Below are 25,082 nucleotides of genomic sequence, written 5' to 3' on the forward strand. Positions count from 1 at the left end.
GGTTGGAATTGAGTTATTTTAATAACTAGCATTTAGCCCGTGCATTTGCACGAGTAATAATATAAAAACCGTGAAAAAAAATTACGGATAACATTTTTTATTTTATTTTTAACCGTTTTAAGTTTATGGGTGAGTCAACCCACAATCCGACCCAATTATCCATTTACTCAACATCATTATATATTAGTTAGTTAAAAACTTGAACTTATATTAATATTAAAACGTCCCGCGTTTATCAAATTTGGTGTTGAATTTAAAATATAAAGTCTTTTTAACCTAGTTGGTTAAAGAGTTGTATTTGTTTTGTTAGGTTGCAAGTTCGAAACATACCTCTAGCAATTTTATTTTTAACTGTTTTAAATTTAAAAACGGGTCAACCCACAATCCGACCCAAGTATCCAAATTAACCACAGCTCTCGACCCGGCAATCCGGACACTTTAAAAATTAAGCATCATTATATATATATAGATTAGTTAGTTAAAAAGTTGAACTTATATTAATATTAAAACGTCCCGCGTTTATCAAATTTGGTGTTGAATTTAAAATATAAAGTCTTTGTAGCCTAGTTGGTTAAAGAGTTGTACTTGTTTTGTTAGGTTGCAAGTTCGAAACATACCTCTAGCATTTTTAATTTTATTTTTAACCGTTTTAAATTTAAAAACGGGTCAACCCACAATCCGACCCAAGTATCCAAATTAACCACAGCTCTCGACCCGGCAATCCGGACACTTTAAAAATTAAGCATCATTATATATATATAGATTAGTTAGTTAAAAAGTTGAACTTATATTAATATTAAAACGTCCCGCGTTTATCAAATTTGGTGTTGAATTTAAAATATAAAGTTTTTGTAGCCTAGTTGGTTAAAGAGTTGTACTTGTTTTGTTAGGTTGCAAGTTCGAAACATACCTCTAGCATTTTTATTTTTAACTGTTTTAAATTTAAAAACGGGTCAACCCACAATCCGACCCAAGTATCCAAATTAACCACAGCTCTCGACCCGGCAATCCGGACACTTTAAAAATTAAGCATCATTATATATATATAGATTATGTATTTCATTTACGTCAAGCTGAGAGATAAATTACTGTAATATCTGAGAGCATATTCAGCATTGTAAGTTGAACAGAACGTTGTTTGTTCAACAGAGTGAGTGCTAGGAGTTTAGAACAGACAATTGTTAAGTCCCGAGTTCTGACTAGGTTTGTATAGACGTTATACAAGTCAAGCCTTCTAGTGGAATCTTTCTAGAAACAGAAGAAGGGGTGACGTAAGAGTTTTATCTCCGAACATCTATAAAACTCTCGTGTCATTTACTTTTTTGCATTTTATCGTCTTGCATCTACCGTTTCAAATCTAGCAAAGCATTTCCGCATTTGAAACTGTTCAAGAGCTTGTGACGATTTGTTGAAGAATATAAACAGATTTTAATCTCTAACATGATTAAAATTGAATTGAAAGTGATAATTAGGACAACAATATTCAACCCCTTTCTATTCTTGTTGTCGATCCTAACATACCTGGAAATTTAGTGATATTAATGTTCTGAGCAAAATTGATCCACAACTTGGATACAAATGCGCAGTCTCCAAACAAGTGGTCAATGCATTCCTCTTTTACTACGCAGATTGGGTTATTGACGCTTGTAATATTCATATATATTTCTTAATTTTGTCTTTTGTCGTCAATCTTTTCCTGAATGTCATCCAAAGATTGAGTTGGTTTCGAGGTATAACCTTTGAAGACTAGACTACTTTATGCTAATCGACCACCACCTTCTTTGTTCTAATGATCTCCCATGTTTTTCCTTCCACGAACTTTCCATTCATAACAATTTCACAACTCCTTGTTTCAATGTTTAATGGGCAGATCTTTATAAATAGAAAGAAGAGGGTGGTATTGGGTTAAAGAGCTGCATCGAGTGGAATAAAGTGCTCGCGTTTAAGCACTTATGGGCGATAGAACGAAAGCAATATTCAATTTGGGTTAAATGAGTATATGGACAAGCAAGATCAAAGACGAAATAACATGTTCACTTAAAAAGATACTAAAACTCAAGGGCAACACTATATCTTTGTTTGACATTCGGTTGGTAGTCGGTGGGGGCACTTTATTTTGGAATGATCTTTGGTTCGAAAATCATCCCATTGTATTTAAGGAGGAGTTTAAGGGTGTTCGAATAAGACAAGATTGTCTAGCGGCCTCGGTTAGGGATGTTCGAGATGGGCAATGGAATTCGCTACTAAGGCGCATACCGGGGACAGCGTGTACTCGAGCACCTCAATAGAATTCATCTTAATGACAGAGTTGACTCACACTCATGGGAAGCCAAAGAAGATGGGAGAAGTCCAGAAAGGTGTGGGAGATAATCCGAGAAAGGGGGTCAGTTGTTGAGTGGGTCCCTTGGTTTGGTCTTCGAAAATAATTCTGAGGTAGCAGTTCATTCTTTGGCTAGTGTTTCGTGGGAGATTGAATACAAGAGATAGCATCAAGAGGCATATGGATATCCCGGATACAAACTGCCTTTTATGCGAAGGAAACGAGAAATATATTAATCATCTTTTAGGTGGCTGCCCGTTTGCTAGCTCGGTTTGGAGTAGATTTGTCACAACTATGGGATTGTCTTCGTTTCCGAGGGAATGGGTTGAGATTAAAGGGTCTGCCCTAATTAAAGAGAAGAGTGAGAAATTTCCAGCAAGTGTGTTTAGGTGCGGTCTCACCTCGATCGTCAATCATACATAGGCCGAAAGAAATGTGCGTGTGTACAGAAAGGTTTGGAGGAGCGTGGAAGAGGTGTGGAGGGACGTCGTGATTGATTGTAGATCTCTTATTAGTACGTGGAGGCGAGCACCCGAGGACGAGAGTAATTGGATCATTTGCGATAATTGGGGATACACTACTCGGAAGTCACTAAGCTAGAATTATTAAGGCGAGATCGATAGTTTATCTCAAAAGTCACTAAGATAGAATTATTCAAGGCGATCTAGATTTTTCTTTTTATTGTTTTGTAATAATGTTTTTGTACATTTTCATTTTATTCCAAACTTCGTTTTATCTAGGTTTTATCTAGGTTTGTTAGATTGATACAAATAAATTATGTCTTTTTTTTTAAATAAAATGACAATAAGTAGTTTTTAAAAAAAAATAATTTTATGTAGTATTATTTTAAAAAATACATAAAAATTTATACAAATAAATTATTTAAGAAAACATATATAATAATATTTAAAGAAAAAAATACTTAATTTCAATTTTGTTTTAAATTTAATTACACATAAAATACAACTTTTTATAGAGAACTCCACAACTAATTCATTATATGAGTTTAATCCTTGTACAACAAACAAAATCTAAAATAAATTTTAAATTAAAACAATATCATTAAAATACAACATAACAAATAAAATAAAAATAAGAAATTATAAATATAGAAAAAAGGCAGACTGTCCTATTTTCTCTTTTTCAGCCTTTTCTAGCTATTCTATTGTCCTATTTTCAAATTATATTCTCTATAAACATTTTGTTTTTGATTTTAATAATTTTAAACACACAAAGTTAAATAATCAATACCACATAAACAGTCGCGCATCTGTTTTTTTAATTCAATTATTCATGTCATATTGTTTAGCAAAACGATAGAATGCCATTACATATTAATTCATACTCAAAAACAACCCAACAAAAACATTTGGCATTCTAATTAGCAAAACATTTGAAAGAAAACACTTGAGTGAGGACTTCTTTCCCTTTAAGAGAGGCTTCTAATATCTTCAGACCCTACATGGAATAAAAACAATCATCATCAATCAGAAATCATTAATTACATGTGCAAAAATTGAGATTTGGAGATCATAAATTACCTCATCCATGCCAAAATCAACCACGATTTCTTGAAGATGACTAACATCCTTAATATTGAACTGGTTCAACAAACAAATGGAAGAAATGGTGGACATGGGTGTTATCATCAAATCATCCATCACCATATATGTTATCATACCATTTACGAAACCCCCACATTCACGAGTTGGTATTGTTGCCTTGTTCTCAAAAGAATCATCAAGAGAACTCATTTTGCGACCACATATTTCATAACCTCCAAAGGGAGAATGCCTTTGATTTTGACAAGTGAGATTTGGATCTCTAACAAAAAAGGTACTATGACTTGTTTCGGGACACCTGTAGATCTTAATGTCGGCACTAGTTTGAATTGGTTGGTCTGGCAGTAACAAATGTGCCTAGAATGTAGAGTTACAATTATATTATTATACCAAATAAAAAATCACCATCCTCCTCCAAACAAACAAACATATAATAATACATTAATTTCACATGCAAACCTGATTAAGTGAAACAAGGGGGTTTAGGAGTGAATCCTTGCTCTGACCCGGTTTAATGTAGGTCTGATCTAGGGTTTCAACACTCTTGTAGAGGGCACTTAAACAACCGATCATCTCCTTCTTGGAGTTGGTGAGGAGATTTGTGACTTTAGCTAGTGGCAAAGTAAGAATAAAGAAAAAGAAATCTACAACTTCCTTTCCAACTTCTGCAAACAACACTTTCTTATTTTCTTTATCAACAAGAAGCTTCATACTCAACCTTTTCGTACTCATTTTTTTGCACTTCTTGTAAGATTTTCATTGATAGAGTTCTTAATATATACTCATTAATTTGTACGTGACTCTACCTCTCCCCATATCATTATACTTTGATTTAATTAATCAGATTGGTTAACCAAGAGTTGCATAGCCTAATTATCAATAAATTCAGTTTTCACACTCTTCTCAATAATTAAATAAGATTAATGAAGTCACTTAATTAATTAGTTAGATAATTAATTATCTTGTATTAAAGAGGGCTACTACCTAGAACACTAACGGTTTCATGACATTTTTTTTCTTTTGAAAAAGTAATAAGTTTTTTAATTGAACTTTAGACATATTAAGATCACATATATCAAGATAAATATCACTATTACAAATAAATTTTCACATTAATTATCACAAATCAAACAAAATAAAATTTTAGAAGATAGTGAATAACAATATTAAGTTCACAAAAATAAAAAAAAATAATAATTGAATCAAAACATTTTATAAGATTGATCATAACCCTTTCAGTATAAAGATCTAATTTATTTTTTTGAGCTTCACAATTCACGTTATTGTGAAACTTTTATATGTTTTTCTTTATTGTTTGGGTGTACTTCTTTTCTTTTCATGTTCTCGTCGTGTCTTTTCAAATTTTCACTAGCTTTCGCTCGCACCGAAATTCTTGAACACATTTATTCCCGGATGTAGTTTGCCTTTTCTAATCATGTGATTATGAATCCACTCGTTCTTCGTGCTCTCGTGATCTTTTTTTTCTCAACCAATAGCATTCCTAAAACTGAGTCTCTAGATAATCACTAATTTAATAATTTTAATCTTAAACCCTTGATTAGCTAAATTTTTGTTTAAAGGAGAAAGTGTGTTTGTGCTGTTTGATTGAAAGACGTTTTGAATTATTTTAGTTAAATAGAATACATAAAATGTTAAAATTTATAAAATTAATTTCCTTTTGATATATATTTCCTTTCCAGAAATTAAAAGACAGTTTCTATGGATTGATTTTTTTTATTAGACCATCACAAACCCTTAACATATAAAATTCAACTATTCTATAAAAATATACCTATAGCCTGTTGGTAAGAGCCAATATATAATTGTATTGTGTTAGAGATTTATTTTTTTATCGGTTGTATATTTCTCCCAGGCTGAAGTCTGAGCTTTGCAGGTGGGTATAATAAATTTTTTTCTGGTTCTTCCTCTTCCGTTCTTGTTGGGTATCTAACATCGATTCTCTTCTATTTTGCCCTCCGTTTACATGAATGGATACATGCTGAGCTATACTTAATTTAGGATGAATGCAACTATGAGAGAGAGTAAGAGATGAGGAAGAAGATGAATACAACTATGACAATAAAAACTGAAAATAAGAGAGAGTAAGAGATGAGGAAGAAGATGAACGTTAGGTCAGAGAAAATGAAAGATTTTTTAAGTAGATCCTTTATTTTATTTAATATAATATTTATAATTGTTTTTATTAAATAATTTTTTAAAGCTTAAAACACATCAATTATTTTTTTTTAATTTATCATCTAATTTTTTTAAATATTAAAATTTTGTTTAGTTTCATCAAAATTATATTTAAACATAAATAAAAATTAAAAATATATTAACTTGTTAAAATTAATTAAATAAGTAAAACAGAAATTGTTTTAAAAAACTTGGTCTTCGTGTCTGTTTCGGGTGTAGGTACCCATCGGTTCCGAACCGATATTTCGAATAATTTAAATATCCGTTTTTTTCGGAGCAAAATCGGTTCGGATCCAGTTTGGGTCACCCGATACACTGAAATTTTCCATGCCTATATATAGAAGTGGCAAAAGTGTGAATCTGATAGACTGATCAACCATTTGTTGTACCAGTCAATAATATTATTGATGATTTTGCAAAGTCACTTCAAAATTCACTTAGAAAAATTAGATGTGAATCAAGGATCCAGGAACAAAATTGAATGACCAGATTTCCCAAGATCGATTTATTGTCAACCTTAGACCAGCAGGTGGAGGATCTCCATTCCATTTAAGATCATGATGACCCATATATTGTGCAATCTGTGCTTGAGGGAGAAGAGGCTATCTAGGGATAGTAATAGGCGGAGAATGGACTTATCAATCCATGCAACATTTAAGGTATCGTTTATATTATATTAACAATACAATAATAAAAATATTATGCTAAAAATTAGTTTAAATTAAAAGGAAAAAAGTAGTTTATGCTTGAGGGAGAAGAGTCTACCTAGGGATAGTAAAAGGTCTTGAACGGGCTTGAACTTAATGTTAGAAAATATTAAAAAAGAACTATTATTCTTTTTTTTTAAAATTCAAATATTTAAGAAATAATTTTTTTGTTCATGAATATATCTCATGAACAGATAAGATAGGCTAGATATTTTAGTCTCAAAGTTATTTTGTTTTGACTCAACCCTAAATTTAGTCTCAAAGTTTTCTTACATTATTTCTAAATACACAAAAAGTTTAGTGATTATGTTACATTAGAAAGGATCGGTTACGGATTCCCTCTATTCCCCTAACTTACAGGGAGAGACAAAACGGTCAAAAAAAAAAATTGTTTTATGAATCTGTTTACTTTTGCAATCTCACCCCTGCAAGTTTTTGAGATATTTTCATCTTAGGCCTCATTCGATTTTGAGTTATTCAAATAACTTAAAAAAATCAAATATCACTTCATTCTCTTCTTATCTATTAAAACAATTAATTCATTAACTAAAATATTAAAATACCTTTATTTTAAATTATTATTTTTTATTTCATTTAAATATATCAATACCTTTTAAATATTTTTTTTTAAAAAATATTCACATCCCTTCAAAATAATAACCCAAGTTTTTTCCGTTAAGTTATATCAATAACTCAATCGAAAAAGAGCTTGCAATCCCTTGCAACAATGTGCAAAAAGTTAAACTCATGCACAGTCAGATTATCAGTTGTTCAATCTTTATGACTGAGGCTTCATTATTACTGTGTAGAAATGGAAATGCAAAGCTTTTTGGAAAATTATTATTCCATTAATTAACTAAAATATTAGTTCCTAGATTTACTAAATAGACTTTGTCGAAATTCTATCAGATCAAAAAGAGAAATCAATCTGCACTATTTAAAAAAAAAAAAAAAAAAACTCAATTGCGTAGATAGCATCTAAGTTTTTTAATTTTATAAATTGACAGTAAGGAGTGAAACCAATATACATTACATAGATCAAAATAAGGGGAAATTTGAGGAAATGACCCTAATAATAGGCCTAAATGCGTATAGTATGGGGGGATAATTTTTATAGCGCTGGTAATCCTCTTTTTTTAATGACAATTATACCCTTGCGTAACGCAACTCCAGTTGCGTGACGCACCCGAAACCCTATAAAGTCATAATTTTTTTTCATTTTTGATTCATTTTCTCTCTCATCTAGGTCTTCTCCGCCGTAAACTCTAATGGAAGAGAAGACTTTCTCTTCTTTTCATCGGCGAAGAACAAATCGAAGAGACACCATTCCACTATATTCAATGGAGTAAAGCGGCGAAGAACTTCCAACGGCGAACTGCGGCTCCAACGGCGAATGACGACGGCCAAAGATAAAATTTCCTCTATATTCGTTATATTCATTTATATTTTGTGTTGATTTCGTTTACATATGATTGTTTGTGTTTATTTCGTTTATAGAACATCATTGATTCGCCCTGATTCGTTGAATACAGGTTGGTTGGTTGGTTGCGTCACGTAGGGTGCGTCACGCAGGGTGCGTGACGCTGGGTGCGTGATGCAGGGTGCGTGATGCAGGGTGTGTGACGCAGGGCACCGGCATCTCCTGTTCAGTGTATACGTCATGAGATAAAGAAGGATGTCGAAGAGATAAAGAAAGATGTCAAAAAGATGAAGAAAGATGTAGAAGAGATGAAGAGAAACATAAGAGACATCAAATTGAATTAACAAAACAACTTTATTCCGTTTGAAAAGATGATTCTCAGTCTAAGCAACCAGTTCGCCAACCATGTCACCAACCAGGTAATTCGTCAACCTTTTGAGCTTATTTGAAAAGATGTTGAAAAAATGTTTGGTTTGGTTGCTGCTTGACGCACCTGCGTGACGCACCGTGCGTTAGCCATTGCTATTGGCCTGAATCTTATTTCGTTTCAATTTTGTAGGAGAAGTAGAAGAAGGTGAATAATGTAGATTCCAATATTATAACCATTTTGCAGGACAATGTTGAATTGGAGCAGAAGAAGATTGAGAATGAGAATGATCCGAATGGGAAGGATTCGATTGAGATCATTTTTGAAGATGAGAATGTTAAGAATGAGAATGATCTGATTGAGAAAGATTCGATTGAGATCAATTTTGAAGATGAGAACGTTGAGAATGAGAAGGATCCGATAGAGAACATTCTTCAAGAGGTAGTGAATGAGAATGAGAACGTTGTTCAAGATCCGATAGAGAACATTCTTCAAGAGTCATCAGTGAATGAGAATGAGAACGTTGTTTAAGATCCGACAGAGAACATTCTTCAAGAGACATCATTGAATGAGAATGAGAACGTTGAGAACGTTGTTCAAGATCCGATAGAGAACATTCTTCAAGAGGCGACATTAAATGAGAATGCGAACTTAGTTAAAGATCCAATTGAGAACGATGAGATGGTGAATGAGAATGAAGAAGGGGAGAAGAAAATGGAAGAAGTGGAGAAGTTTGACCAGATGAATGAACAAGGGGAGACGAAAGAAGAAGGGGAGAAGGCAGTGAAGGCTAATGCAGTGAAGACTGTGAAGGCTAAGCAGCCGTTGAAGAAGAATGTTCAGAAAAATGTTCAGAAGAATGTGAAGTCGGTAAAGAAGGTGGGGAAGAAGATAGAGGAAAATGAGGAAGATGATATGAAAATATGCAATACTCCTCTTAAGAAAATCGTATTGGTCACGAGAAGGAAAAGGAGGCCAAAGAATGATCAAGAGTTCACCGACCTAATCTAAAACTACCCAAGTTAAAAGATCCTATCACCGTCAATCCCCTTTTAAAATATGACGATCAACTACTGACAGAATTGCAAACATGGCTTAAAGATCCAAATACTGACGACAAAAAAGTTGAGCTCCAAACTTCGGAAGGTGATAAGGACTTATTTCGCCGAGTGCTGAAAAGGTTCAACTGGCTGCTAGATCAGGTAAGTAATATTCAATGTTAGAATAATTTCACAATTGTAGATTGTATTTTGAATGTTTTTCTATCGTGCAGGAAATCGATGCATACTACTTCATTCTGAGAAGAAGATGTTGGTTATATCCAAAGACATATAAGAATAATTTCACAATTGCAGATTGTTGTCTCTCCACTAGGTTCACTGCTGAATTCCCAAAATTTCAAAAAAATCGTATTGAGTTTAACATTGAAAACTTTATAGAATACTTCTGGGTCAATGAAAAAAACTTTATGACCAGTTGGAAATTATGCGATGATATATATATTCCTTTGAACATCAAAGGCGTCCACTGGATACTTTGCGTTGTCCGTCTACAGCACTAGCGCATAGACGTATATGACTGCGATCCTGGATGTTATGTTAATCTCGATAAATTTATGCAACCGATGTGCGAAATGCTTCCGTGTATATTTGATAAGGCATTGTCTGATGAAGAAAAATTAAGATTTCCTCTACTTTCTTCTACTTCCGTTTTTCTATACACAAGACTTCTAGAGTCAGAAGTCCCCAAAGCAATTAAGAGTGGAGATTGTGGTATCTTTGTACTAATGTATATAGAGTACTGGACTGCAAACCTGAATCTAGCAGAAGTGACCTCACATGAGATGAAAGGTTGGAGAGAAAAGTGGGCGGTCAGGTTATTTCATGGACTTGTAGAACCATAGGTTATTTATGAAACTTTTGTAATGTTAATACCAAACTTTTGTAATATGGTTGATGTAATGATATCAAACTTTTGTAATATGGTTGATGTAATGATATCAAACTTTTGTAATATGGTTGATGTAATGATATTAAACTTTTGTAATATGGTTAATGTAATGATATCAAACTTTTGTAATATGGTTGATGTAATGATATTAAACTTTTGTAATATGGTTGATGACTTATATGTTATTGTTTATAGGTTCTGCACTAGTGTAATAAGCGGTTGCGTCAGACATTTGCGTTGAAGTTGCGTCACACAGTTACGTCAGGCATTTGCGTTGAAGTTGCGTCACTCAGTTGCGTCACGCAGTTGCGTCACACATGTTGCGTCACGTAGTTTGATATCCAAAAACAGCATTAACATTACAAGATGCTACTGCTCTAGCATACCCTGTATTAAAAAAACAACATTAACACCACTACACTACACTTGGTAATAAGTCTACATCATTACAAAAACAACATTGATATCTAGAAACAACATTAACATTGCAAGATGCTACTACTCTAGCATACCCTGTATTACAAAAACAACATTAACACCACTACACTACACTTGGTAATAAGTCTACACCATTACAAAAACAACATTGATATCCAGAAACAACATTAACACTAACAAGTTCATTCTAAGCTAATGGCTCGTACAATTGAGATGATGGCTCGTACAGTTGAGATGATGACTCATGATGCTGAGATGATGATGGCTCATGCTGCTGAGATGATGATGGCTCATGCTGCTGAGATGATGATGCTCTTGCTCTTGCAGTAGATGGTGCAGACATCACTGCTTTGCATATTGCCCTATTGTGTCCTAGACCTGCACATGAGCTGCATCGTCTCGGGACCTTACGGACCTCACTTTGGGATGTCCTACGCTTAGTTTGTGGCCGTCCTTTCTTAACCTTTACAGGTGATTTTAGACACACGCGTTGTTTGATAATATTGAGAACATCCCAATTCTCTTCATCATCAACCGAATAACATGTCTCCGCATATGCATTCAACAAAGACACAGTTGTGTAATACCTATGACAAGGAAAATAAAACGATTAAAAAATAGGTTAAATAAATAGGTTAAAAACGATTAAATACCTTGAGCATAAGTCATAAGAAACCACATTCCGGTGACGGACAACAGCCAGTGCATACGTACAAGGAAGATCGAAGAGTTCAAATACCCTACAAGTGTAGTCCTTGTCCTTCAAATTGACTTTAAAATGGGACTCATTGTCATGCACATATAACTCGAATCGGTTAAGGGATGATACGGTATAGAATATGGCCTTCTCAAAACCCTCACATAATAACTTTTCATACGTGGAAGATAAAAATTCTTGATGGTTGGACGCTTTTTGTCTTCTATCATTAAACCATACTTGTAATGTTGTTCTTAAAGACTCAGTCATTGCTGAAATGGGATACTTTCTCGCTTCCCTGTACTGACTATTAAAACTCTCAGCATAATTGCTTGTCAGTTAATTGTATCGCTTACCAGGGAAATATGCTCTACTCCATCTTTGAAACTCAATTTCTTCCAAATAGGCAACAATCCTATGATCTTTAACCTGATATTGTCAAAAACCCGATTAAAGTGGGGGATAGTGTACGCACGAGAAGTCAAATCAAACTCACATGACAATTATCAGTTTTGAATTTGACCATAATATTCATCTTTATGTTATATGTTCACGCACCGTGGTCTTCTTCTGGAAAAACAACACACAAGGCATTTGCGATGCTTGCGTGTCTATCGGATACGAAGACGAGATCATCAACTAATCCAATTGCTTCTCTAAGTTTATGCATAAAATAATCCCAGGAGTTATTATTCTCTGAATCAACAACGCAAAATGCAACAGAATATAGTTGCTCATTCGTATCCAATGCAACAACCACCAATAATTGACCTCCCACATTGTGCTTGAGAAAACTGGCATCGACGCACAATACGGGACGACAAAAGGCTTTGAAACCCCTAATTGAGAGTCCTAGAGACATGAACATATATTTGAAGTGGTCGAGCTCGTCTGTCTGGATATCTGTTACGATACCCGGATTATTCTTCTCCAACATGTATAGGTATGAAAGCAATTTTCCATAAGAATTCTCTTCCGTTCCTCGCACCGCCATTAAAGTCGTTTCCCTTGTCCTCCAAACCTTATTATAAGTCAAAAACATCCCATAAGCTGACTGCATGTCTTCAATTATTTTCTTAGGCAAGTGGTTATGGTGATGGTCCATGTACTTACTCTTCATGCATTGCCCAATAACTCATGCCGATGTTTGCATTTTTTTCTCCGGCCTCGACAAAACTGAGCATGAGTGTTGTTGATTGAATTTTCGAATTTCAAACATCTCAAAAAACTTACCTTTCACAGCACGCAAGCTCCACTTGCATGTCTCATCCATACATTTCACATACCAAAGATGTTTTCGTGACTTCTTCACTTTGAATTCAAAATGATAAGTCATCTCATATTTATATAGTGTCAATTGAAGTTCTTTTTTATTATCAAACAACGCACCGACTTCCAATACGGTTTCACTAGTTAATGCCAATGCAAATGAAGGGTCTGTCGGGTCTATCGATGGTGTACCCATTGATGCTCTTGCACTAGATGGTGTACCCATTGATGGTCTTGCACTAGATGGTGTACCCATTGACGGTCTTACACTAGATGGTGTACCCATTGATGGTCTTGCACTAGATGGTGTACCCATTGACGCTCTTGCACTAGATGATGTAGGTATTGATGATCGGTGCGGCGTGCATGCAATTGCTGGTGCAGGACTAGTAGTAGCTTGGAAGTCACTAACCCGTTCATAATTAAAATCACTAACCCGTTCATAATTAATCAGTTCATGATGAGCCTGTTCATCTTCTTCTCATCCTCCTTCATTTTCACTTTCAAATAAAATCTGTTGAGAAACAACTCGAGAAACATCTCCATATATAGTTTTTTAGTAAGTAGTGGTAGTGCACTATATTGACTTGGGTACTTCTCTACTAATGAGACACACAATAGTGACGAAGGTGACGAACTGCGACCAGATGGAAGGGTAGAGGCCTTTGGTTTTTCATGTTATCAAAGAGTTAGTTGAACAATGGTTTTTTCGTGTTGTCAAAGAGTTAAACAATGAAAATAGATGGCGAGTGCCTGATCGAATTGATCGGGTCATGTAGGAACAAGGTTCAAGTCTACCGGTTCAAGTATTGTATACGTCATTAGTCTAATCCTTTGTAGGAACTACCCGTAATAACGAACTTGCAAAATGAATCTCTTTATGATAAAGAGATTCTTCGTTCCTGACCCTGCTTCACCTTAATTGTTATTTGAACAAGTAATAGTTCTGTTTTGATTCGATGAAATAAAATCTGTAGTACTTATAGACAAAAGTATTCGGTTATTGGGGGAAAATCCCGTGATAAATAGATGCCCACATCATTATCTCGCTCAATAACAACAGGGGGAAGTTTTGTAGAAGGATCATACATGACTTCAATCACTAAATCATATGTAGACTTTTGCATGTTAATCGCCTCATAGATGATATCAACTAATTCGGCAAATGTAGTACATTGGGGTATATCCATAGTTTTGCATTATTTTGCACTGAAAGACCTAGTACCATCGACTGCAATTTTCCACTCTCCATTATACACAACAAATACTTTAGCTGCAATTAAAAAAACACTACTATCAATCGAGAGACACCGTAACAATGAAATACAAGTACTAACTATAAATGGTCTGGGGTGCGTCACTCAGGTGCGTGAAGCAACTGCGTGACGCACCCGGATTTCGCCGCTGGTGGCATTTAGCTAATCAATCCCTAATCCCTAAACCCTAACAAACAATGCGTTCAAAGAAAGAAATAAAGAAAGGAGTAAGCATACCAGTAGCAACGGACATCCTTCCTTCGTTGGGATTCTGACGTCTTCGTTGGGATTCCGACGTCGGGGGTCGTGGTGTTTTTAGAGAGAAGGAGGAGAATGGGAGAAGTGGAGGTGAAGAGAGAACATGGAAGAAATAAATGAAAAGAACTGAAAATTTTCTAATTATATAGCAAGGGCATTGTGGACTTTTCACATGCACTCGGGTGCGTCACGCAACTGGAGGATGCGTGACGCAATAGGGACATTTTCGTCAGAAAAAAAAAGTCACCAACGCTATAAAATTTATGCCCCACACTTTCCGTTATTATGCCTATTATTAGGGTCATTTCCTCAATCGAAAAAGAGCTTGCAATCCCTTGCAACGAGACAATGTGCATAAAGTTAAATCCATGCACAGTCAGATTATCAGTTGTTCAATCTTTTGTTAGGATTTGTATCTCCCAAATCCGACCTGTTTGAAAACAATCTGTAAAAACACAAGAAAGAAGAACACAAGAACACACAGATTTATAGTGGTTCATTCAAATTGAGCTACATCCACTTCAGCCACCACCAGATTTACTATGAAGAAGAAGAAGGAATACAGAGTTTTTGCCTCACACTTTATCTCTCTAGAATTCTATCTACACAATATAAACCCTTAATAATTACATATTTATAGGGTAAACATTCAGGTAATAAACCTAAATAACTTTGGTCAGGCCCAAGCCCAAAACCAAAAAAAGATAAACCCAATAAACTTTAATTAACAATGTAGAGTTTATTATAAGTGTAGGCTCCATACCTCAACAATCTCCCACTTGGAGACTAACTTCATCATCTCTCGATCGGTAGTGGCTTTCCATTCAGTTTCTTAACGAAGAAGACCAACTGAAGTTGCACACAACTTCAGTTTCTCATTTGTCACATTTTTCATCAACATATCAGCTGGATTATCACTCCCGGGAATCTTCTCAAGAGCTAATACTCCATCTTCTAAAGCTGACCGGATGAAATGATAACAAACCTGTATATGCTTCGTCCTGCCATGATAAACATGATTCTTTGCCAAATGAATGGCACTCTGACTGTCGCATCGCAACACACTTCCCTCGTAGTCTTGACCCAATTCTCGCAAAAAAAGGTTGTAACCACATCATCTCCTTAGCAGCTTCTGTCACAGCAACATACTCTACCTCACAACTAGAAAGAGCAACAATCTTCTGCAATTTTGAAACCCAACTGATTGCAGTACCTCCCAGAGTATAAATGTACCCTGTTGTGCTCTTCCTACTATCAACATCACCACCATTGTCAGCATCAACATATCCTTCCAAACTCATATTAGACTTCGAAAACACAAAGCAATACCCGCACTTCCTCTTAAGTATCGTAGTATTCACTTTACTGCTTCCCAATGTTGTCTACCCGGATTGCTCATGAATCTGCTAACAACTCCCACTGCATGTGCTATGTTTGGTCTTGTGCAAACCATCGCATACATAATACAACCAATGGCAGAGGCATACGAAACAGTTGCCATGTAATTTTTCTCCTCCTCTGTTGAAGGCGACTGATCTTTAGATAGTCTGAAGTGACTAGCTAAGGGGGTAGTAACTGGTTTTGCATCATACAAGTTGAACCTGCTAAGAACTTTCTTCACATATTCTTCTTGTGAAAGCTTGAGAACTTCTTCATCCCTGAAAATTCTCATCCCAAGGATTTGTTTTGCAGCACCCAAATCTTTCATTGCAAACTTTTCAGACAACTCTTTCTTAAAATTGTTAATCTCATACAAGCTTGCTCCAGCAATCAACATGTCATCAACGTAGAGAAGAAGAATAATGTACTATTTATCAAACCTCTTGATATAGCAGCAAAAAATTGTTACTTTTCATGAAACTATCAAACTTCTTGTACCATTATCTTGGAGCCTGTTTCAAACCATACAGACTCTTCTGAAGCTTACACACAAGCTCATCTTTTCCTTTGATTTCAAATCCTTCTGGTTGTCGTATATAAATTTCTTCATCTAGATCACCATGAAGAAAAGCAGTTTTGACATCCATTTGTTGAAGATGAAGGTCTTCTTTCACAACCAAACTCAAAATAGTTCTAATTGTCATCAATTTAACTACTGGAGAGAAGATTTCATTGTAGTCAATACCTTCTTTCTGTTGAAATCCTTTCACAACCAACCTTGCCTTGTACCTCATGGTTTTAATCCTGAAGATCCATTTGTTGTTAAGTGCTTTCTTTCCCTTTGGTAGCTCAGTGAGCTCCCAAGTCTGATTCAACATCAAAGAGTCCATTTCATCTTTCATCGCAGACTCCCACTTAACCGATTCATCAGATTGTATTGCTTCCTCATAGCATTCAGGTTCACCTCTATCTGTCAACAAGATATAGTTTAGAGATGGAGACCACCTCTCAACTGGTTTTCGATTCCTTGATGATCTTCTCAACTGTATAACCGGTGTTTGCTGATTTACCTCTGGGGCCACGTTCTCAACGATTTCATCTTCAACAACACATTGTTCTTCTTCAACAACCGGTATATATTCAGCTGAAAATTCTCTCAAATCGACTGTACCAGTCTCTTCCAACTTGGAATCACCACCTGATGTCTTCCCAAAACAATCTTTGTAGAGAACCTGTTCATTGAAGATAACATTTCTGCTACGAATGATCTTCCGATTTTGATTATCCCAGAAATGATAACCAAACTCGATATTACCATAACCAATGAAAAAACATTTATTAGACTTTGGATCAAGCTTGCTCCTATCACATTCATTAATATGAACATATGATAAACAACCAAACACTTTCAAATAAGAAAGGTTTACCTTTTTATTGCTCCAAGCTTCTTCAGGAATTCTGAATTTAAGAGGAATAGAGGGTCCCCTGTTTATCAAATAGGAAGCAGTATTAATAGCTTCTGCCCAGAAGGTTTTAGGCAGCCCTGCATGCAATCTCATGCTTCTAGCACGCTCGTTCAATATTCGATTCATTCTTTTAGCTACTCCATTCTCTTGAGGCGTTCGGGGAACAGTCTTCACCATACTGATCCCATTCTCAGCACAATACTCTTTGAAATCTGAATTGATATATTCACCTCCGTTGTCGGATCTCAAGCACTTAACTTTTTGATTTGTTTCATTTTCAACCAAAGCCTTCCACTTCTTGAAAATAGCAAATACTTCAGACTTGTGCTTCATAAAGTAAACCCATACTTTTCTTGTTGAATCATCTATAAAAGTCACATAGTAGTATGATCCGCCAATCGAAGAAACAGGTGCAGGTCCCCACACATCAGTGTGTACCAAGTCTAGTCTTTCTTTCTTGGGCTCCTTCCCAGTTTTTAAGAAACTCACTCGTTTCTGTTTTCCAAGAATGCAATTTTCACATAACTGATGTTCAACAGACTTCAGTTCTGGAATCTGTCCATTCTTCAAAAGAATTTTCATCCCTTTTTCGCTCATATGGCCTAATCTGCAATGCCACAATTCACTGTTCTTCGAGTCATCAACTACAGCAGCAACTATTTCTCTGCAAGTTGAAGTCGTGTATAACGTTCCAGTTTTGTGACCTCGAGCAACAACAATTGCTCCTTTAGTCACCTTCCATGCACCATTTCCACAACTGAAATTGTGACCTTCTTCATCAAGTTGTGTAACAAAGATCAAATTGCGCATTAAACCTGGAATGTGTCTCACCTTATTAATCTTCCAAACAGAACCATTTGCCATCTTCAATTTGATGTCCCCCATGCCAACAATATTCAGTGGCTCACCATCTGCAAGATATACTTTCCCACAGTTTCCAGCCACATAATTCTCCATTAATTCTTTGTGGGCAGTGGTGTGGAAAGACGCTCTCGAGTCCAAAACCCATGAATCTATCGGGCTATCAACAAACAGAAGTAACGCATCAGTGATAGATTCTGTAACAACGTTGGCTGCATCATTTTTATCATCACCATTTTTCTTCGGTGCTTTGCAGTTCCTCTTTAAATGACCCTGTTTACCACAATTCTAACACTCAAATGTCCTCCCAGACTTGGACTGACTCCTCCTGCTCCTTGACATAGATCTTCTCTTACCTCGGTTGAAATTTCTATCATTACCTCTGCCCCTGTTTTCCACATTCAGAGCAGAACCTTTGAACGTTTCACCAGAATCAATTTTACGAACCTCTTCAGCAAGAATACGATCTCTAACTTCAACAAATTTCAGTTTAGCATTTCCAACTGAATTACAAATTGCTGCCATCATAGGTTCCCAGCTATTTGGTAGAGATGCTAACAAAATCAGGGCACTAACTTCATCCCCAAAATCAATCTCAACAGATAGAAATTGATTCACAATTATATTGAATTCATTCAAATGAGTAGTGACAGAAGTACCATCAACCATTCTTAAGTAAAAGAGTCTTTTCATTAAGTGTACCTTGTTGTTAGCAGATGGTTTCTCATACATATCAGAAAGAGCTTTCATCAGACCATGGTGGTCTTCTCCTTTGCTACATTGTGAGCAACTGTCTTGGCTAGCGTCAATCGGACAACTCCCAAAACCTGTCTATCAAGGAGTTTCCATTCAGCTTCATCCATCTTCTCTGGTTTCTCACTCAAAGTCAAAGGAACATGAAGCTTCTTTCTATAGAGATAATTTTCAATCTGCATTCTCCAGAAGGCATAATTTGTCCCATCAAATCTTCCAATCCCATGTCCTATACTGTTCTCACTTGTCATCATTTCCAATGCTCAGATCTAGACCAGCTGCTCTGATACCAGTTGTTAGGATTTGTATCTCCCAAATCCGACCTGTTTGAAAACAATCGGTAAAAACACAAGAAAGAAAAACACAAGAACACACAGATTTATAGTGGTTCACTCAAATTGAGCTACATCCACTTCAACCACCACCAGATTTACTATGAAGAAGAAGAAATACAAAGTTTTTTCCTCACACTTTATCTCTCTAGAATTCTATCTACACAATATAAACCCTTAATAATTACATATTTATAGGGTAAACATTCAGCTAATAAACCTAAATAACGTTGGTCAGGCCCAAGCCCAAAACCAAAAAAAGATAAACCCAATAAACTCTAATTAACAAAGTAGAGTTTATTATAAGTGTAGGCTTCATAACTCAACATCTTTATGACTGAGGCTTCATTATTATTGTGTAGAAATGGAAATGCAAAGCTTTTAGGAAAATTATTGTTCCATTAATTAACTAAAATATTAGTTCCTAGATTTACTAAATAGACTTTGTCTAAATTCTATCAGATCAAAAAGAGAAATCAATCTGCACTATTTAAAAAATAATAACTCAATTGCGTAGGTAGCATCTAAGTTTTTTAATTTTAATTGACAGTAAGAAGTTTATAGCTTAAAAAATTAAAAAAAAAAAAAAAAAATTTATTATTTTTTTCACTCAAGATTTGGAGTTTTCTAGAATGTATCAATTATTTAGAAAATTGCTATTTAAAATTTTATAATGATATTAATGAGAGGGTAAAAGTAAAAACAAAAATCATCATCTAATATTTTAACCCAATTATATAATGGAGAAATACAAGTAAATCAAACACAATTACAATACGAATCATTTCCATTTTTTTAAATATATTCATGTTTCAATTTTCTCACTAATTATATATTTCTCTTTAAACTTAATAATTCCTCAATTTTATAAACATAACTCTCACCCTCACATATTCTTACCCCTGCTTTCACTCCTTAATTAACTTTCAAATTACTTATTTATCCCTATCATTTTTATATATTTACCTTTTTTATTTTATTTAATTTACTTATTTTATTTTATTTAATTATTAAGTTTTTTTTATTAAATATAATTAATTAATTAATTTTTAATATTTTTTAAACTTTATTTATTTAATTAAAAATACAAAATATTATTTTTTTTATATTATAATTATTTAAAATATATTAAATATTGAAATGTGTATTAATTTAATAAAATATAAATATTTAATATTTTATTATATTAATTATATAAATATATATTAAAATACTTATAAAAATTATTTTTTTATAAATAAAATTATTTAACAAATAAATAAAGTCTTTAATATATTATATATTAATAATTAGTCAAATTAAATATAATGTTTTACTTAATAATATAAACGATAACATTTACATAATATTTTTAATAATATTTTTTATTAAAATATTTCATATTTAACTTTTTTAAATATTTATTTTATATAAAATTATTATTTTATTTTAATTAATTTATTATAATTTTATTATTAATATATAATATTTAAAATTAATTATATATCTTTTAGATTTTTTATCTTTTAAATAAAAAAAATTATTAAAAATTAATTATATTTCATAAAAAAAACTTAATAATTACATAAAATAAAATAAGTAAAAAAATAAATAAGATTAAAAGTAATATATAAAATTAATAGAATAAATAAGTAATTTTTGAGTTAATTAAGGAGTGGGATGGGGACGAGAATATGGGAGGAGGTGGAAAAAACAATTTGCATATATATATATATAATTAAAATTAATAATATTTTATTAAATTATTAAAACAAAATTTAATATTAAAATAAAATACATTATATAAATATTAAAATAAAATATATTAAATAAATATTAACATATTTTTATTTTTATTTAATTTTATAAATATAATACATATAATTAAAACTTAACCTATTAAATTAAATAATTTAAATAAATATTATAAATTAACATAAAATATATCACATAAGAACTTTATTTTATATAGATTATTTATTGCATTTCCGATTTTTTTTATCACAATTCACTATCGGACCTAGTATCAAAGCTATGATTCAAATGAATATTACAAATTCTAAAATGAAATATTTCATTATATTGTTTGAACTAATTTATTTTTTAATTCACCCAAATCAAATTCTTACCGATCTTTATGGTGGTGAATTTGGATTATTTTCAAGCAATTGAGCATAAGGCACTTAAAATAAAAACTAGATTAAAATAGTTGGATATTTTAAAACTTATAAAATTGAAAACGTATTTGAAATAGTTGGATCATTTTAAAGATTTATTTAAAAAAAATATTAATTATATATTATTATTTATATATAGATAAATATAAATATAATAGATACATAAACAACAACAAAGAATAATTAATTAAATAAATTTTATTTGAAATAATTATTTTTTCAATTTTTTAATATAAATTTATTTTTTTTCTCTAAATTTAAAATAATTTAATAATTCTCAAAATCTTAATATCAAAATTTTAAAATAATAAAAAAATAATGAATTTTAAGAGTTAATAATCTTCTTTGAAATTATAAATTGTTAGATTTGAAAATTAAAATAAATTTGAACTGTGTAATGACTTTAATTGAATTGAAATATCTGCAAAATAATAATTTAGAGAAACCTAATTTTCTAAATTAAAATTTATATTTGATATAAAAACAGAAGAAAAGAAGATCAAAATTTGTGAGATTTTCTTACCATATATATAGAATAATATAGCCAAACAGTAACAGAGATGAAGAAACATACCATAGAAAACACACAAAAAACAGCAAAAAAAAAAGATTGACAGCCATAGTACTGGAATAAAACAAACATTCAAAAATTACATAATGCTGAAATATACTAAAAAACACATAGATAACATATTTCAAACAACCATTGGAACGAAGACCTTTGTTAGCACATCCTTCCCTTGCAAAGAGGCTTCTAAAATCTGCAAACCCTAATAAAAGAAGAAAAAAGACAACTCATATTTAAAGTCAATAGTAGATGATAAAAGTAGGGATTATGAAATACCTCGTCCATGCCAAAATCAACAACCTTCTCTTGAAGATTTCTAACATTATTGACATTAAACTGGTTCAACAAACAAATGCCAGAAATGGTAGACATGGGTTTGATCTCCAAATTATCCATCACCATGTATGTATTCATATCTTTCACAAACCCACCACCTTCGTTACTGACAACTGCTGCAGCTTCCTTCCCCAAAAGGACATCAGGATCTTCTTCAAGGCAATTCATTAGATGATGGCACGAACGACAAACTAGATTTGGATCTTTGACATAATAATTACGATAACCACATGACTTGTTGGAGCATTTGTATATTTTAATGTTGTTCCATTTTGGAGTTGGTACATTGTTTGGGCTGTTTGGCAGCAACAAGTGCGTCTATAATTTTTAAAGCACAAAAAATGTTAATGTCACCCGAAATAAAAGTGCATTTATATACATTGATTCTTTACAAACCTGGGAGATTAAAGGCACGGGGTTCAGTAGAGAGTCCTTGATCTGGCCATTTTGAATGTAGGTCTGGTCGAGAATTTCAACACTTTTGTAGAGGTTACTCAAACAACCAACCATCCCCTTCTTGGAATTGGAGAGGAGGCTTATGACAGTTGCTAGAGGTAGAGAAAGAATATTGAGAAGGAAATCTACAGACTCTTTTCCAGCTTCAGCAAACAATACTTTCTTACTTTCTTTATCATATAGAAGTTTCAAGCTCAACTTCTTAGTAGTCATTCTTTCTTTAGCAGTTTTCAACTTTTACTACACTACATGTTGATGATTAACCTAGTCTCAATATATATAGGCACAGATCTAGCCATTTTTGGTTTGATTTAATAAAATAACTAAATTTTAATCGGTTTCTTCCCATTTTTTAATTCAGTTATTATCCAAAATATTAAGGACATGTTCGGATTCAGGTTTTAGAAAAACCTAGAAGGATAAAATAAATAATGATGGGTGATTATTTTGAGAAAGTGATAATTATTTTTGATAAAAAAATTTAAAAAGTATTGATATATATAAATAAAATAAAAAATAATAATTTAAAATATAAAGTATTTTAATATTTTAGTTAATGAAATAAATGATGTGATAATTTAAAAGTGATTAATTTAAAAATTGATTTTGGTTGATTTTTTTTTGAAAACTCAAATAGAACGAGTCATGAGTTTTGTTCAGTTTAGAAAAATACTATGAATTCATCCACAAATTATTCAATTATTTAAATAACCTAAATACAAAAATCATCATTTAACTAATATAATTTTAAGAGCTTGTTCGGTTTAGAGTTATTTTAAAAATTTAGAGAGAGAAAAAAATAATAATTGATGATGATTTTAAAGAGGTGATAATTATTTTTGATAAAAAGACTTAAAGGGTATTGATATATATAAATAAAATAAAAAATAATAATTTAAAATAAAAGGTATTTTAATATTTTGTTTAATGATTTGAGTGATATGATGGATAAAAAGAGGTGAAGTGATATTTAATTTTGTATAAAAAATTTACAAACCTATACGAACAAGGCCTAAGTATTTTTATAAAAAAAAATAAGTCTTTTGACTATAAAAAAAAATCTCCATATTCTCATAATAATCATTATCATTACTTTTTCAAATAAGTTAGATTATAACAATAACATAAAATCCCTACATTCTTAACACTATTATTTTTTAAATAAATAATTTTTTTTATATATTAATTTTATTTTAAACATTTTTACCAAACATTAATTTTTTTAATAAAAATGATTATTAACAAAAAAAAAACTCAAATATAAAATTCCTAAAATCTTGTTTGAGAAAAGAATTTTTTTGGGTTTTATTTGAGTTTTCTCCTAAAAATTATTGTTTGATAAAAACTTGAAAAAAAATTGGTTTTTAAAATTTAAAGACTAATTTATCATTGGAGTTAAGTAGAGCGGTCAGACGGGTGAACCCATGGCGAGGCGGGCCTACCCACCAAAACCCATCGTTTGTCGGGTCGACGACGGGCTAAAAATCTCTAACCCAACCCAAGGTGGGTTGCGGGTTAGACGGGTCAGTCTGCATGTTGTCTCACTACAAATAAAAATCATTAATAGTTCTATAAAACAAGAGTTCAAGAACATGATCAAATAGTCATAATAAACATCAAACAAGAGTTTGTCTATCGTTACACATTGATTGACAATACCCTTCATTTTCTTAAAATACATCCAAATATCATAATATTCCCTTGACTTTTTAGATGACCCTTTATCATGCTTAGCACTTTCAAATTCATCAACATTCAAAGTAATACCTTGATTTTGAGAGGAGTACATTTCGAAAATGAATCTGTTATTTAACATAATATTAAGTTTTAGATTTTCAGTGTGAAACTTTTAAAACTAGAATAAAGTTTGAATCCATGAACCCTTGAAGACGAGAATGAAGAGAATAAATGCGGAACAAATAAGTAGCTGACGACTGATGGACGAAGTATTATGTATTGACTGCTGCAGTGCTGTCTGGGAGAGAAAAAAACTAGGGTTATGCGGCATATGCCTATAAGGTTATAAATCAGATGAAAAATTTTGCTAACCCGCATGCCAACCCAAGCCCGACCCGCCTAGGCCCGCGACCCGAGCAGGCTAGCCCGTGTAGGCCCATTTCCAAATAAGTTATTAATATTTTAACCCAATCCGTCTAAAATTTTTGATGGGGTGGATCAACCCAGCGGGCCTAAACCAATTTGACAGCTCTAGAGTTAAGGGATAAGGTTTAGGTGGAAGAATGGTGATTTAACGAGAAAGGGGATAGGGTGGTGGGCTCGTTTTATTTAATATATATATATATATATTAATATTAATATTAAATTTAATTAGAG

The 25,082-nt window shown here is 32.7% G+C and overlaps 2 protein-coding genes across 2 annotated transcripts; both read right to left on the bottom strand.

Annotated features, from left to right (window-relative positions):
- Positions 1-3,697: 3,697 nt before the first annotated feature.
- LOC124935255 lies at positions 3,698-4,614 on the bottom strand. The gene is made up of 3 exons (XM_047475701.1): positions 4,342-4,614; positions 3,862-4,239; positions 3,698-3,778 (listed from the first exon to the last, which is right to left on the bottom strand). The coding sequence occupies exons 1-3, from the start codon at positions 4,612-4,614 to the stop codon at positions 3,698-3,700; spliced, it is 732 nt and encodes a 243-aa protein (XP_047331657.1).
- Positions 4,615-22,083: 17,469 nt separating this feature from the next.
- Positions 22,084-22,961, bottom strand: LOC124935256. The gene is made up of 3 exons (XM_047475702.1): positions 22,689-22,961; positions 22,233-22,610; positions 22,084-22,158 (listed from the first exon to the last, which is right to left on the bottom strand). Exons 1-3 carry the CDS (start codon positions 22,959-22,961, stop codon positions 22,084-22,086), a joined length of 726 nt encoding a protein of 241 aa, XP_047331658.1.
- Positions 22,962-25,082: the final 2,121 nt, after the last annotated feature.

Source organism: Impatiens glandulifera, chromosome 4 (genome assembly GCF_907164915.1).
Source record: "Impatiens glandulifera chromosome 4, dImpGla2.1, whole genome shotgun sequence".
NCBI classification, from domain to species: domain Eukaryota; kingdom Viridiplantae; phylum Streptophyta; class Magnoliopsida; order Ericales; family Balsaminaceae; genus Impatiens; species Impatiens glandulifera.